Raw genomic sequence first — 12,538 nt, 5'->3', positions numbered from 1 at the left:
GCAAGTATGTCAGGTTGGCTTAGTTATAGAGAGCGCCTTTTCTTGTGACTTCTAATTCCTTTTCATGTAATACATTTTCCATAATATTTTACTTGATTATTTTATTTGCATACAGAACAACATTTATGAAATCACATACCCGTGGCAAAAACTGCAAAGTGGGAATGACTGTACGTGACAGTTCTCATGCAGTGTTCAGTTAGTGCAAACTGTGTTTTCCCAAAGCCTAGAAAATACATCCTTAGAACAGCTAAATATGTAATCAACTACAGAAGATTAAATTTTCTGAAAGAAGGCAGATCTCAGAGGTCTGTATATGAGGAGAATTGTAAGGGTTTTCAGTTTGACTCAGCAGGGTAAACCCCCACAGAGATACTTTTCTCTTGTATATATCAGCTTCTTCAGGAATACAGCATACTACATCCCCTGCAGTAATAAATATTGATCCCGCGATTCCTCTGACATAGGATTGCTATATTTTTGAGAGATATGTGCTCACACTGTAATATGTCCACATTGATTTCAGTGTAGACCAGAATTGTTTCAGTAAAACTGATCTGCATAATTGCAGTAGGCATGTCAGGGATACGTAATGTTAGGATATTCCAGCCAACTGTACATTTCCAATATCTGCCTGAACAGTGAAGAGGACACATGCAGTAAGTGCATTGACATAGATCGTTCTATTGATACCTGTGCAATAACTTGTATAAGAGTTACATCTCGGAGTAAGGACAGGATCAGGACAATACTCTAGATTTTCAGAATATCAGCATGCCGTAGTAAGGATTGTTCCCTGCAAGTAGACAATCTTCCTATTCTCCATTTCTGGCCATCTGTCTCTGTTGGTGGAGTGGTGTGAGAAGAGAAGCCTGTTATGTCTGATTTCTTTTATTAAGCTGATTTTATAGGAGGGAAAGTGTGCCAAAGCTTCTTTTCCCACATGAGCATATGAGATGATTTTGCAATTATTCATGGAAGCCCCAGAGAATCTTTTACTTCGTCTGTCCTGCTTAGCTGTAATGGGCTTAGTCACATTGCTGTAGTTACCATGCTGATGGGACTCCATCATACATTTTGACTGAAATCACAGTCCTACTGAAGTCAGTGGCAATTTTAAAATTAACTTCCATAGGTTTAGCATTTTATCCCAAGTTACTACTTGAAATATGAAATTACTTAAATGGCTGTTTTTAAGTTTGGCTGAGGTAATACCTTCAGCTGGTGAATAAAAGAACATCCTTCTTTATTTTCTTATGCTTTCATTCAGAGTAGATGCATTCAGTGCGTGCGTGAGCAAATTATAATCTCGGGTAAGTAAAACTAGACTGGCTAAGTCTTGATACCATTTTCATACTTTCCAAGCAGATTATTAAAAAACAAAAAAACTCCAAACTCAAAAATTGATAAAATGTATAAAAGTCCTTAATGGAAACATATATTAGTTACGAAACACAGAACTGGGATATAGTTCATATGTAAGACCACTTCTAGTCTGAAAAATTTTGGTATCTTAGAAGTGAATTTGATCTTTCTTTAGCTGCTTTTTTAAACTGAAGTTGTAGCCAATAATTTTCTTTGTAGATTAACCTCATGCCTTTATCCCAGTGGCATTTCAGACATAGGCTTAAACAAATTTGCGTGTTCAGGCCAAATTCTTGTATTTGTCATCAAGTGGATCTACCCAATTTTTGAATTTACTGCTGTGCTAATCTCTTTTATAGAATATTGAATATTGAAACAAACTTTCATTGTTATGAATGTATTCATTCTTTTCTATTTCTCAACAAGCACTTATATGTTAAAACATTTAGGTCTTTGATTGCCCAATGGGCTATTCATATCTTTGGTTATCATAGTGTACAGTCATATGTGATATGAAAGTGCTTGTAGTTAAACTACACAGTATTTTTTTCTGCTTTCTCTCCAAATGGCTCACATTTTTTAAGTAAATGGAAGAGAAGATCGGGAATTTTTATATATAAGTGCACTTTATATGGAAGAACAACCACTGCTTAAAGTTCTGTACAAGCAAATTCTGATATATTCAAATTATCATAAAAAGGAAATAATTCAACATTTTATTCCTTGATTTTTGAGAAGCCCTTGGCATTGTAATTGCTGCAGTTCATTTGTGATACAGGAAACCCAGAAGATGCTGAATATTACAAAAAATGTTAGCCAAAGACTTTTTTGCAGTGCAAGAAGGCAATGTTAGTTAACACTCAGTAAGGCATCTCCTCTTCTTCAGAATTATCTCTGAGGTTGAGATGTCTCCTGGAGCTAATACTTTAGAGAAACACTGCAGGGAAATCAAAGAATCTTTCATTGGATAGTTACATCTTCCTAATCCCCGGAATTTAGACTTCTTTTATATACTGAAGCATAAAGATTTATAGCCCTTACAGTATTTTATTCCAGCTCATGTAACTATTTTCATTATTCATGTAAATATCTACTCTTTTACTTATTATTTTAATTCTGGATGAATTGGCAAAAGTAATGTAGGTTTGGGGGTTTTATCTGTAAAAAATCAATATATTTTCCACTAGTAGTACTGAACTGTAGTATTCACTTGTCCCAAGAGTACTGTGTTAATTTTCTGCTAAAACTTGACCCTAAAACTTTTTTACTTTTCTGGTAGCGTGGTTTAATTGTGCTTCTGTATTGGAATGTATCTGGAGATGGATGCTTTATTAATACTGTGTAGATATTTGAAAGAAAGCTAATCCAAATGCATACTTTATTCAGAGGCAATACCAAGGAGGCCACTGTACAAAAATTTTGGAGGAGAAAAGACACAAAAACTTTAGACATAGAAATTTCAATAAATATGAACTGTGGATACAGGATGGCACAGTGGTGTCTAGTAATGATGGATTTGTAATCTTCCCCTATGTTTCAAATATATACTAGAATGCATGTTCTCTTGGATGGCTTAGAAATGCTTCTCATTAATTGTTTTGGATGCTTGATTCAGTAACTTGTAGACTCAGGCTTTCTACTCCCAAGGACTAAGACAGCATGAGATTAAAGTAAAAGCCTTATTTGGAGATGCACCAAGTATTTCCAAATAATTGATTTCAGAGCAGTTTTCAGATACTCAGTTACTCTGAGAAATGTGGACAGAGTGCTGCTGAAGAATGGAATACATTCTTTTTTCTTATCAGTTGTTGTTGAGCTTTATTGTAATAATAAGCTACTGTAACTAATGAGACTACAAAACTGTGACTCAAGCAACAGTTTATTTCAGAAGCAGTGGTGTCTGTACAGAGAAAAAGCTGATTCTAGATGAGATACTAGAGGTCAATTAATTTCATCTTCCTTTAGAGAAATTGGAAATGACCTACATTTTTTTATATGTTCTTGTCTTCCTTTCCCACACTTGGACTAATGATAAGCTGTGTTTCTTTTAGGGACGCATTTTAAACATGCCTGGTTTTGGTTGGCTTTTTTTTTCCTATGCAATTTGGGAATTGTTACTGTTCTGTAAACTTTTAATGCATTTTCTCTTACTCTGATTTTGGAGGTAATTGCCTTTATTTAGTCTTTGAAAGGCTGAGGAGCGTACATTAGGAATACTCTGCTGAGCCAAGCTTTCCACAACTGATAGGAAGAAATTTTGCAAGGCAATGTTAGCATGCAGTCCAAGTGTGTTTCTTCTAATGAAAATGCATGCTTTGCCTTAGGGACTTTTGAGCAGAAATCTGTTCACAAATACAGCAGAATTTGAATTTGTACCATGTCTTCTCACAAACTGAAACCCATAAGGCTTCACAGAATCAAATGATATAGTAACAAGATTGTGGTACATATGTAAATGATGAGAGAGAAACAGCAAAACAGCAAGTAATTCCACACGCAATGGAACTTACAAATACTGGTTTCCAAGAATTTGTGTGTTGTGGTTTGATTCTCAGATGTCTTACAAGTTGCAAGCTCTGATCAAAGCTTTTGCTGCATCTGTAGTTTTCACAACATCTCTCTAGCATGTGAATTTGTTGAGTACATATAAACTCCATTTCAGCAATTTTCTGCATAGAGCATTGAGTAGGATCTTGTTCTTCTACTTATCCTGCAGGTTTTGTGAAATTCTCTGTTACTTCATAATGACGATAACTCTGTTCTGTAAGATTTATTGAAATTGGGTAGGGGGTTCATGGTTGGTTTTGGAAGATGGAAGGACAGACAGGTAAACACCTGAAACTGATTGTATTAAAAGCAAAAATGAACATATTCAGACATGAGGGTTGCATAAGCCTCCTTTCACAGAACCAAGCTAACAGTTCTATCAGGTGACATTTACGATGAGCTCCTACATAGGCACTTTTTTCCAAAGCACAGGAGTTGTCTAGGTCAGGCCTGAAACACAGAGTTCCAGAAATAAATAAATAAAAGTGAAAACCTATGTATGTTGTATATTTGAAGCAAACAAGTATAAAATATAGCAAAGAGGAAATGTTTAGTAAGGTAGTTTGAAAAAAATGCATATTTAAAACAAGGAGAGTAACAGGATTCTAAAATTAAAGAAAACTCTGCAAAGCGTTTAAAGTTGAAATGTGAGACTGTATGTAAGAGGAAACATTCAATGAAATTTTACACTGACTGGACTGACAAGAGTTGGGAATTGTGAAGTCCATAAAGAAGATGATTGTGATAGTTAAATGGATTCTGATTGTAATGAACAGATGTTTCAAAAAGTATAATAAATTTATCTGCAAATTTTGGAATAGAGATCCTGTCATCTGCAGAGAAAAGCTAGACTTGGTTCAGCTGAAAAATGCAAACAGCAGATATAAAAACATCTATAAAATAAGAGGAAGATGGAAGCATACTTGTGGTTCTCACGTGAAAGAGAAAGCAACTTCTGTGCAACATCAGAGCAAAATCCCAACTAAACCTACACTGTCTTTGATGCACAAAGAGAAAGGCTAGAGCACCTTTTTGTGGAACTTGTCAGGAAAAAGAATGGTTAAAATTAATTATGGTTGAATTTCAGAATTGTGGAAAACTTTTGTTGCTTCTTTTGGAAAGGTAGCTTTTTCAGAATCGAGCGTAGATACAATACGAGGAGGAATATTTACTATTATCACTGGGAAGAATAGGAGAGAATTTAAAAAGTAGTACCTTAGTAAGTTTTACAGAAACAGTCCCCCCCTTGCCATATTGTCACATCATAACACCCTTTGTCCTTATGATTGGTTTGTGAGTGGGAGCAGCCGCCACCAGTGAAACTACAAAGGAGCATGCCCGGCAAAAAGGAGTCTGAGACCTCCCGAGACCTCACTTGTCACTGCTATTTAGGCTCTGTCTGTCCTTCCACTGGCTGGAGGGGATGGAATGAGGATCACCAATTAGTTTTTATAGGATTCGATCCCCAAGTAAGCTTCCAAAAATAATTCTAAAGCATTCAAGAAACACCTCTCACATCTGTTAGATACTTTATCCTCTTTTTTTCTTTAGTTAAAAAGTTTTGTATTTTATAATGCTGCCACTAACGTCAGTCAGCTCTTTGGGCAGTAGGAAGATGTTTTTTACATGTAGGCTGAACTGGCTTTAAGTATGCTTTGTGTGTGCAGGTGCATATATCTTTGCCTCATAATAGAGCCAAGTATTGTTTTGAAAGCAACAGATGTTTGAAGTGTTAATGCTGGAAGGAAAACTGGTCTCTTTTCATGACTTGTGGTTGGTAACAGTGCTAGTAAAGCCTAAAATGGTCCATTTCAGGGTCTGAAACTTTTGCAGGTAGATGGGTTTTTTTGTGTAGAATTTAAGAGTCCTAAAGTTTCTGTGCTGGATTGTCTCTACTGCTCAGTGTCTTACGTAGACAGATAGAAAAGATTGTCTCTGAACAATCAGAGTATTGATTTGCTGATATAGTATGAATTTTTTTGTTCATCTAACCATTGCATAAATAACAGAAGAGGGGAATTTGCACAAAGCTTTTTCATGCCTTGAAATAAAAAAGAGTCAATTTGCAACTTAAATCCATTCCTCATGTCTGTTTTGTGTTTACCTTTATCACCTGCTCAATACATTCTGTTAATGGAACAGTGAAGGTGTCAGGACGTAAAGAGACTCAGTAATTCAACCTTCTCAAAGGAAAGCATTGCTAGTCATTTACTATGATTTTTGATACAGTTTGAGGATGAAATGTTTTGAATAAAATTCAGCCAAGTCTCATTCAATACCATGCTCTTAAGCACTACTACAGAGCACTGTCAGAAGACTGTATATAGGTTTATAACATACGAACATAAATTTGTATGTATTTATACACACATATATGTCACGGAGACAAAAGCACACAAAAATATATAAACCAATTTAAAGTCTTTTTTTTTTAATATACTTTAGAAGATTTGTGTGAATGTAAACATTTGGGAAACTTGTGCAGCAGAAGTCACTGTAGGCACTAGCATTTTGACCTCGTAAATAAAAATATGCAGGATTATATCTTTTACTTGAAATGTAATGGATGTTTAAAAATTTGTGGAATTTTAATTACTGTTGCTTAGACTAGCACAACATATGCTATAAATTTCATAGCAGATTTGTGCATGAGGCATATTATATATGACACCACACTAATTAATTCCACTATTTAATGAAAGGCCACCTATTAAAAATTTTTATAGCCAAACAAGGAGTCTCTTGCCATGTAACCATACTGGATGGAAATAATAAGTATATCACCAGTTTACATGTATGCAAGCAATATTTTCTATATATTATTCATAGCATTTTTACGGTTAACAATTGTAATAAACTATCAAACCCCATTAAAATCTTTGAACGTTGTGAAAGTAAGACAAAGAACTCTGTAAGCATAAGGCACAAAATAACCTTGTGCACATCAAACTGTTACAGACTTCCATAGTTCTGCACTCACCATGACTATAACCTCATGTTCACAATGTGTAAGTAGTGTTGTGCATAGTTGCTATGATAATAACCATATTCTCAGAACTCTTTGGACAACTTTAGTAATGTTTCACTGTGTTCCAATGACCCTCATTTCGACTTAGATTTAATGCAGCTATAGTCTAAATAGATTAATAGGTTCATATAGTTTAAGAATTAACATGGCAGGTTCATTAAAAACACATTGTAAGATGCCCCTCTGTGGGCATCTTTCATTCTTTTTGCTGATATAGATTATGTTTATTATGTTTATTTTGTACAGAGCGTTAGAATAAATAACACAGTATAGTACTGTATTATTAATACCTTTTTTTGGTATTAATAAGTGCCAAATGTTGATGCTACTTGAAATGGTCTCTTCCTATTTTTGAGTACTGAAGTGCTACAAATGTGAACTGCCCAGCTAATGTCCTGAACCGTTGTAACATAAGTAAATAAAATACTGGTGTGGACCAAAACATTTTCTAACAGAAACCAGAAAAACAACAACATGCAAAACATACGGGTGCATGGAATATATCCACCACACAAATAAAAGTTAAAAGACAAATGGGCAGAGAGAAAATAAAGTCACAAACAGATTCCATTTTGGTATCTTCTGAAAAATTCCGGAGTGATTAATTCTAGGTGACAATCAGGTAAAAAGGTTGTATTGTACCAGTCACAGACACTGGACATGTTCTTGCTTGGTTCAGGAGAGCAAACCGCTTCTGTAGTTTCAAGTCAGTTTTTTGGTGTCATAATCACATCAATATAATTTTCAGAGACAGAATTACCATCCAGTGGATCTCAGTTCACAGAACATCACAATTATAGTCAGTCATTCTACTCAGTCACCTCTAGAATTAGGTACGAGCATGCACATGTCTGAATTGATTATGGAACAGTCACTGGGCTTCCTGTTGAAATAGCTTTGTTGTGACTTTTTTTTTTCCTGTTTGATGCCGAAGTGGTATCAGAGTCCTTAATTTTCAGTTTATGCTGTCTTTATGGCTGCTTCGGTCTGTGTTGTGGTTGTTTAGTTCTTGATTTTTCCACTGAATGCTTGTTCCATTCATGGGCACTGAAGTCACTAGGCTCTTAGACTGGGAGCAGCAACAGCAAAGACATGACTGGAAATTAAAAAAACAAAACAAAACAACAAACAGTTTACATATTTGTATATGAGGACTATGTCAAACTTATTTACTGGTTTAGCATTTTAGTTAAAGCGGATAGCTCCACTTTCAGTCTGGTATGTGTGCTATGCAAGTTGCTAGCGGTTAAACTAGACAATTTATAATCTTTCATTCCTTTGCATGTCTCTTCTCCCAACTGCTAAAAATAGACAATAAGTGGTTTAATACAGTTCATTAACTGGACATAAAATCTTATCAAAAAGATCTTACCTGGAAACAGTTTTTAAACTTCTTGCTCACAAAATACAGAGCTATTGGGTTTATACAAGAGTTCATGGTTGCCAGATTGATGCTGATATAATCCAATGGCAGCAAGAAACTAAGCAACAAAAGAGAATGCAAAACATTAAAAATGTTCATATACCATAGAAGCATTCATGCTCTTTGTGGTCACAAATTCTTCTGTCACAGAAACTAATTCTCTCTTACCTAACTCTCTCAATCTAATCTTGTACCATGTCTATAATAACCTGTTTCACAGAAGTTCACAAAAGCCGGAGGAAAGTGATTGCAATGGTGACAGGCAACATCTAGTGAAATTATGCTACCCCATTTAAACTGAAACCCCTGAAAATGGATGCAGCTGAAACATCATAAAATATAGTGTTTGGTCTTCCAACACCACAATTGCATGCATGATCACACTTCTCACATAAACTCCAAGTGAGCAGCATTATATATGTTCAGTATAAACAATCGATTGACATAGAAAATGAAGTACCTGAGCAGTTCGCATCTGCCGGGGTCTCTTTCATTGTATACCATTTTCTTCAAAATTCGGCTCAAATGGAGAGGGAACCAGCAAAGAGCAAAAATCACTACTAAACAGAAAACTGTCTTTGCAACTTCTCGACGCTAGAAAAAGAAGTAAAGATAACTATGACTGAGTGCCTAATTCATATTGGCAGGTGATTGTAGCGTAGTGATGTTGGCAGCAAAGTAATCTAGATAAAGCATGCAAGGATCCACAAAGTGCAGCTTCCAGAATACCTGATGTCCCTGAACTGTTTTTTATGGGGCTTGTCATGTTCTTGATTCTGGCCATCCTCTATAGAACCTGCTCATCACTGAGACTTTAGCAGCTAGAGCACACAGGTCATTGCCAGAACACTGTAGATGTTAGCCAAGGAAAATCCACTGCCGGGCTTTCCTGAACCTGATTACTTTCCCAGCCCATCTTATTCCTCTGCACAGGATTAGTTTTCTGGCAATACCTCAGATAAACCTCTTTCTTCAGAAACATGCATAATCTGCAAGAAAACTTTTTCATGTATGAGGGATGGATAAACCACTTGTACCTAATCTTCGATGTGGGGCAATCTGTAAACCCAAGGCACCTAATTCAACTGGCAATAAAAGTTCCATTCAACCATGCACGTAGTCAGGATGTCAAACTCTCTCTGCTGTATTATTTTGTATTTAGTATGCATAATGTTACATAAAGGGATACTGCACAGTATATTAATTTTGCTATGTGATCCTTGCTATGTGATCTTGATGTTCTTAAGTAAATAGCTCCTCTACAAACAAAATTTTAGAAATGCCTGTATTACAGCTTAAGCTTGTAATACTTAGTCAGGAAATAATTTCAATTTAATGGATATTTTATATGGCACTAGAGATTTACAGATGTTTTAGTGGATTTTTGACAATGCATACCAGTGGTGTTTGGTAGGCATAGATTTGATAAACAGAAGCATATGAAGGGGTAAGAATACCACTTCTGAAACTGCCACTGTAATGTAACAATAACAAGCATTGCAGGGCTCTGTCATTAAAAAACTTAAAGACAAATGTGTGATTATGGTAAGTCTTGCTGGGCTTTGAATGTGACTAGTGTTGTTTCTTCTTTCTTATAATAGCAGTTTTTATCAAAATGCAAAAAGGTTCGTGACTAGACATTAACGTGGATGAGGCTGTAGGGAAGAAAACTGTGTAAATTGTGGTATTAATCTAATCTTCCAGCAACCAGTCTGAGTTGCTTGCTGGGCAGTGCACATCAGGATGGGAAAGCCGGAGGGTGGATTCCCGCACCCTGTACATACTGTTCTAGTTCTAATGGGTGGAGTAGCTTGTGCGTGGCCCTAGGACAGACTGTGTTGCAGGCCCTGGGGCCTGACAAAGTGGGGGGAAGTGAAAGATCTGCAAGAGGGAAGGGTTTTCTGGTCTGCCCTGGTCTGGAATGAAACAGCAGAGGAGGAACCTCTGAGAACTCACTCCAATGCAGAGGGGACTGCTTTAGGGATCCACATCTGTGAATGTGGCATTTGAAAGAAAGTGGAATTTGAGGGTCTGACATTAACACAGGGGAAAAGCTACAGATTGTTTTTAAAATTTCATCTAGGAATTAAACATCAGGCAGTACTGCAAAAAGAGTAAAGTGAGATCTGTCGGTTCTGTGGGTGACTACTCTATGATCATTTGTTTGTACTATTCTCCTGTTGCTCTTTTCAAAGCAGCGACAGTACTGGTACTGCCACAGCGCAATAACCCTGGAAAAAAAATCCACTCTATTCTAAATCAGGTTACTCTACAGTTGCTTTTTGTATGAAACTGAAGTTGCATATCAAAGTGTGCCAAAAGTAGGGAGGACCCATCGAGTCATATCTTTATGAATAAAAAGAAACATTTTTTTGGCAAATCTTTGTAGTTAAATTTCAAAGCATTTAGCCAGTAGCGATTTGAGGTTAAAGACCAAGAGACACAACTGTCATACATACTTAAGAAAGAAACTAGCTAGTTTCCTCAGTGTGCTGTCTTCAGTAGCTTCTTAATACTATGATTTAGTTTTGTGTTCCAGGTTTAAATTAGTACCTTAACGTCATAAATAACCTACACCCTCACTTTCTATTTCTGTAATTTACTGTATTCACGTACACTTTGAAACATTTCTAAGCTAACCCAAAGAGAGAAGAACAGTATTTTCAAACAATGGTGTTCCTAATATTTACCTGCTTAAGGTGTTCACTGAGAGCGATTCTCAAGTTGCTGTTTCTTCTGTTTAGCATTTCACAAGTCATTAATGTGTAAAAGATGGCAGTACACGCCAGTGGCATGCAGAAATAGAAACCAAACAGCCACCAATCCTTTGCATCTTTGTAGAACTGTAAATAAGGTAAAGAAAAGAGAAGATATTTTCTTGTGATTCAATGGAAAGTACCCCAGAAAGGTCCTGGAAAGCGTGACAGCTGGTATGCTGGTATCTGTCTATTGGTAAACTGCACCAATTATATAAACTTTCTTATCATTGATCCATTTTGCACCAACATCAAAATGGGAACTGTGGCAGTTTAAACATCTATTTTACCTTACAGATGGCCTTTACCTTTGTTGCAATCTGTCTTGGATTGGAATTAATTTTTTTGGTTGTGTTTTCTGAACATTCACACTCATTCATGAAAACTGGAATACAGTTTCATGAAAAAGACATACCAAAATGTAGCCAGTGTCAGTTTGAGATAACAAATCTTACTAAAAGCCTGTGTCGGGAAATGCCATTTACCTCTATGGCTTCTGTCCTGATTCCAAAAAAGGAAAATTCAAAATGTCTTCTAAGTTTAATCACCTTTTGTTATCAGTGAAAAGATTGGGAACTGGTTTGCTTATGCACTGAGCAGATAGGAGCCACTTCGTAAGTGTTTGTCTGATATATGCAAAGCTTAGGATGGATGCCTTCTGGTGGTAGAGTTACTTTTAACCCTTTGCCTGCCATTCATACCATTTGCCTTTTGTGAGAGGCACTGAGGGACTTGATAGAATAGCAGTACTTTGCTGTGGAATCTTAAGTGTTAGCTGTGATTTAAGCTGTGCTTTATATTAATACATTTATGTATTATGGGAAATACTACATTTGACAAAACATTTAAAATTACTCTTTTCTGTAGACGATTATATTTTCAGACTTGAGAAAATATTGTATCTTGGTTTTTAACTTTTATGCTCAGCCAAAAGGGTGCACTGAAACATGACATTTTAAATACTTCCTGTCTCTATGTTATTAGTCACTGAGATGGATGTGTGTAAAAGGGAACCTTCTTTCTCATAATCTTTCCCCCAGCTTGTTTATTCCTAGCGGATGTGCTCTTGTAACATCACAGTTCCCACACCAAATGTCAAAATGCTAATAACTGAGGATTATATGAATCCTGTTTGAAAAAGTCAAACCTTTGACATGTAGTTTACATTTAAAACTGAACAGTATTAAACTTTGAAAGATGAAAAAAATGGATGCAATTAATAGACTAGTATTTAATAATGGTCATTTTAAAATCTGCTTTAGTTACACTAGAAAGTTGATTTACTAAGAAAAAAAGAATGCTTTTAATTTTTCTCCTGCTGTCCCAACACAGTTAGGTGCTTACAGAGCTTGCTAATTTAGAATATGCTGCTGGTATCTAGGCCACAACCCCACCTCACAGAACATTTTGAATTCTGTT

General features: G+C 36.0%; 1 protein-coding gene across 2 annotated transcripts in view; it reads right to left on the bottom strand.

Annotated features, from left to right (window-relative positions):
• Positions 1 to 2,134: 2,134 nt before the first annotated feature.
• The window catches only part of EDNRA (endothelin receptor type A), a 36,747-nt gene continuing 26,343 nt past the window's right edge, over positions 2,135 to 12,538 (bottom strand). For both annotated transcript variants that reach the window (XM_054203420.1, XM_054203419.1), the window contains 4 exons: positions 11,054 to 11,206; positions 8,824 to 8,957; positions 8,313 to 8,421; positions 2,135 to 8,036 (listed from right to left, as the gene is read on the bottom strand). In XM_054203420.1, coding sequence (XP_054059395.1) covers positions 7,896 to 8,036; positions 8,313 to 8,421; positions 8,824 to 8,957; positions 11,054 to 11,206 — 537 coding nt within the window. In that variant the 3' untranslated portion in view covers positions 2,135 to 7,895. The remainder of the gene's footprint in view (positions 8,037 to 8,312; positions 8,422 to 8,823; positions 8,958 to 11,053; positions 11,207 to 12,538) is intronic.

The sequence above is a fragment of the Rissa tridactyla genome, chromosome 5, assembly GCF_028500815.1.
Source record: "Rissa tridactyla isolate bRisTri1 chromosome 5, bRisTri1.patW.cur.20221130, whole genome shotgun sequence".
Classification (NCBI taxonomy): domain Eukaryota; kingdom Metazoa; phylum Chordata; class Aves; order Charadriiformes; family Laridae; genus Rissa; species Rissa tridactyla.
The sequence above is the reverse complement of the archived record's forward strand: the minus strand, read 5'-3'. Positions and strand labels throughout refer to the sequence as shown.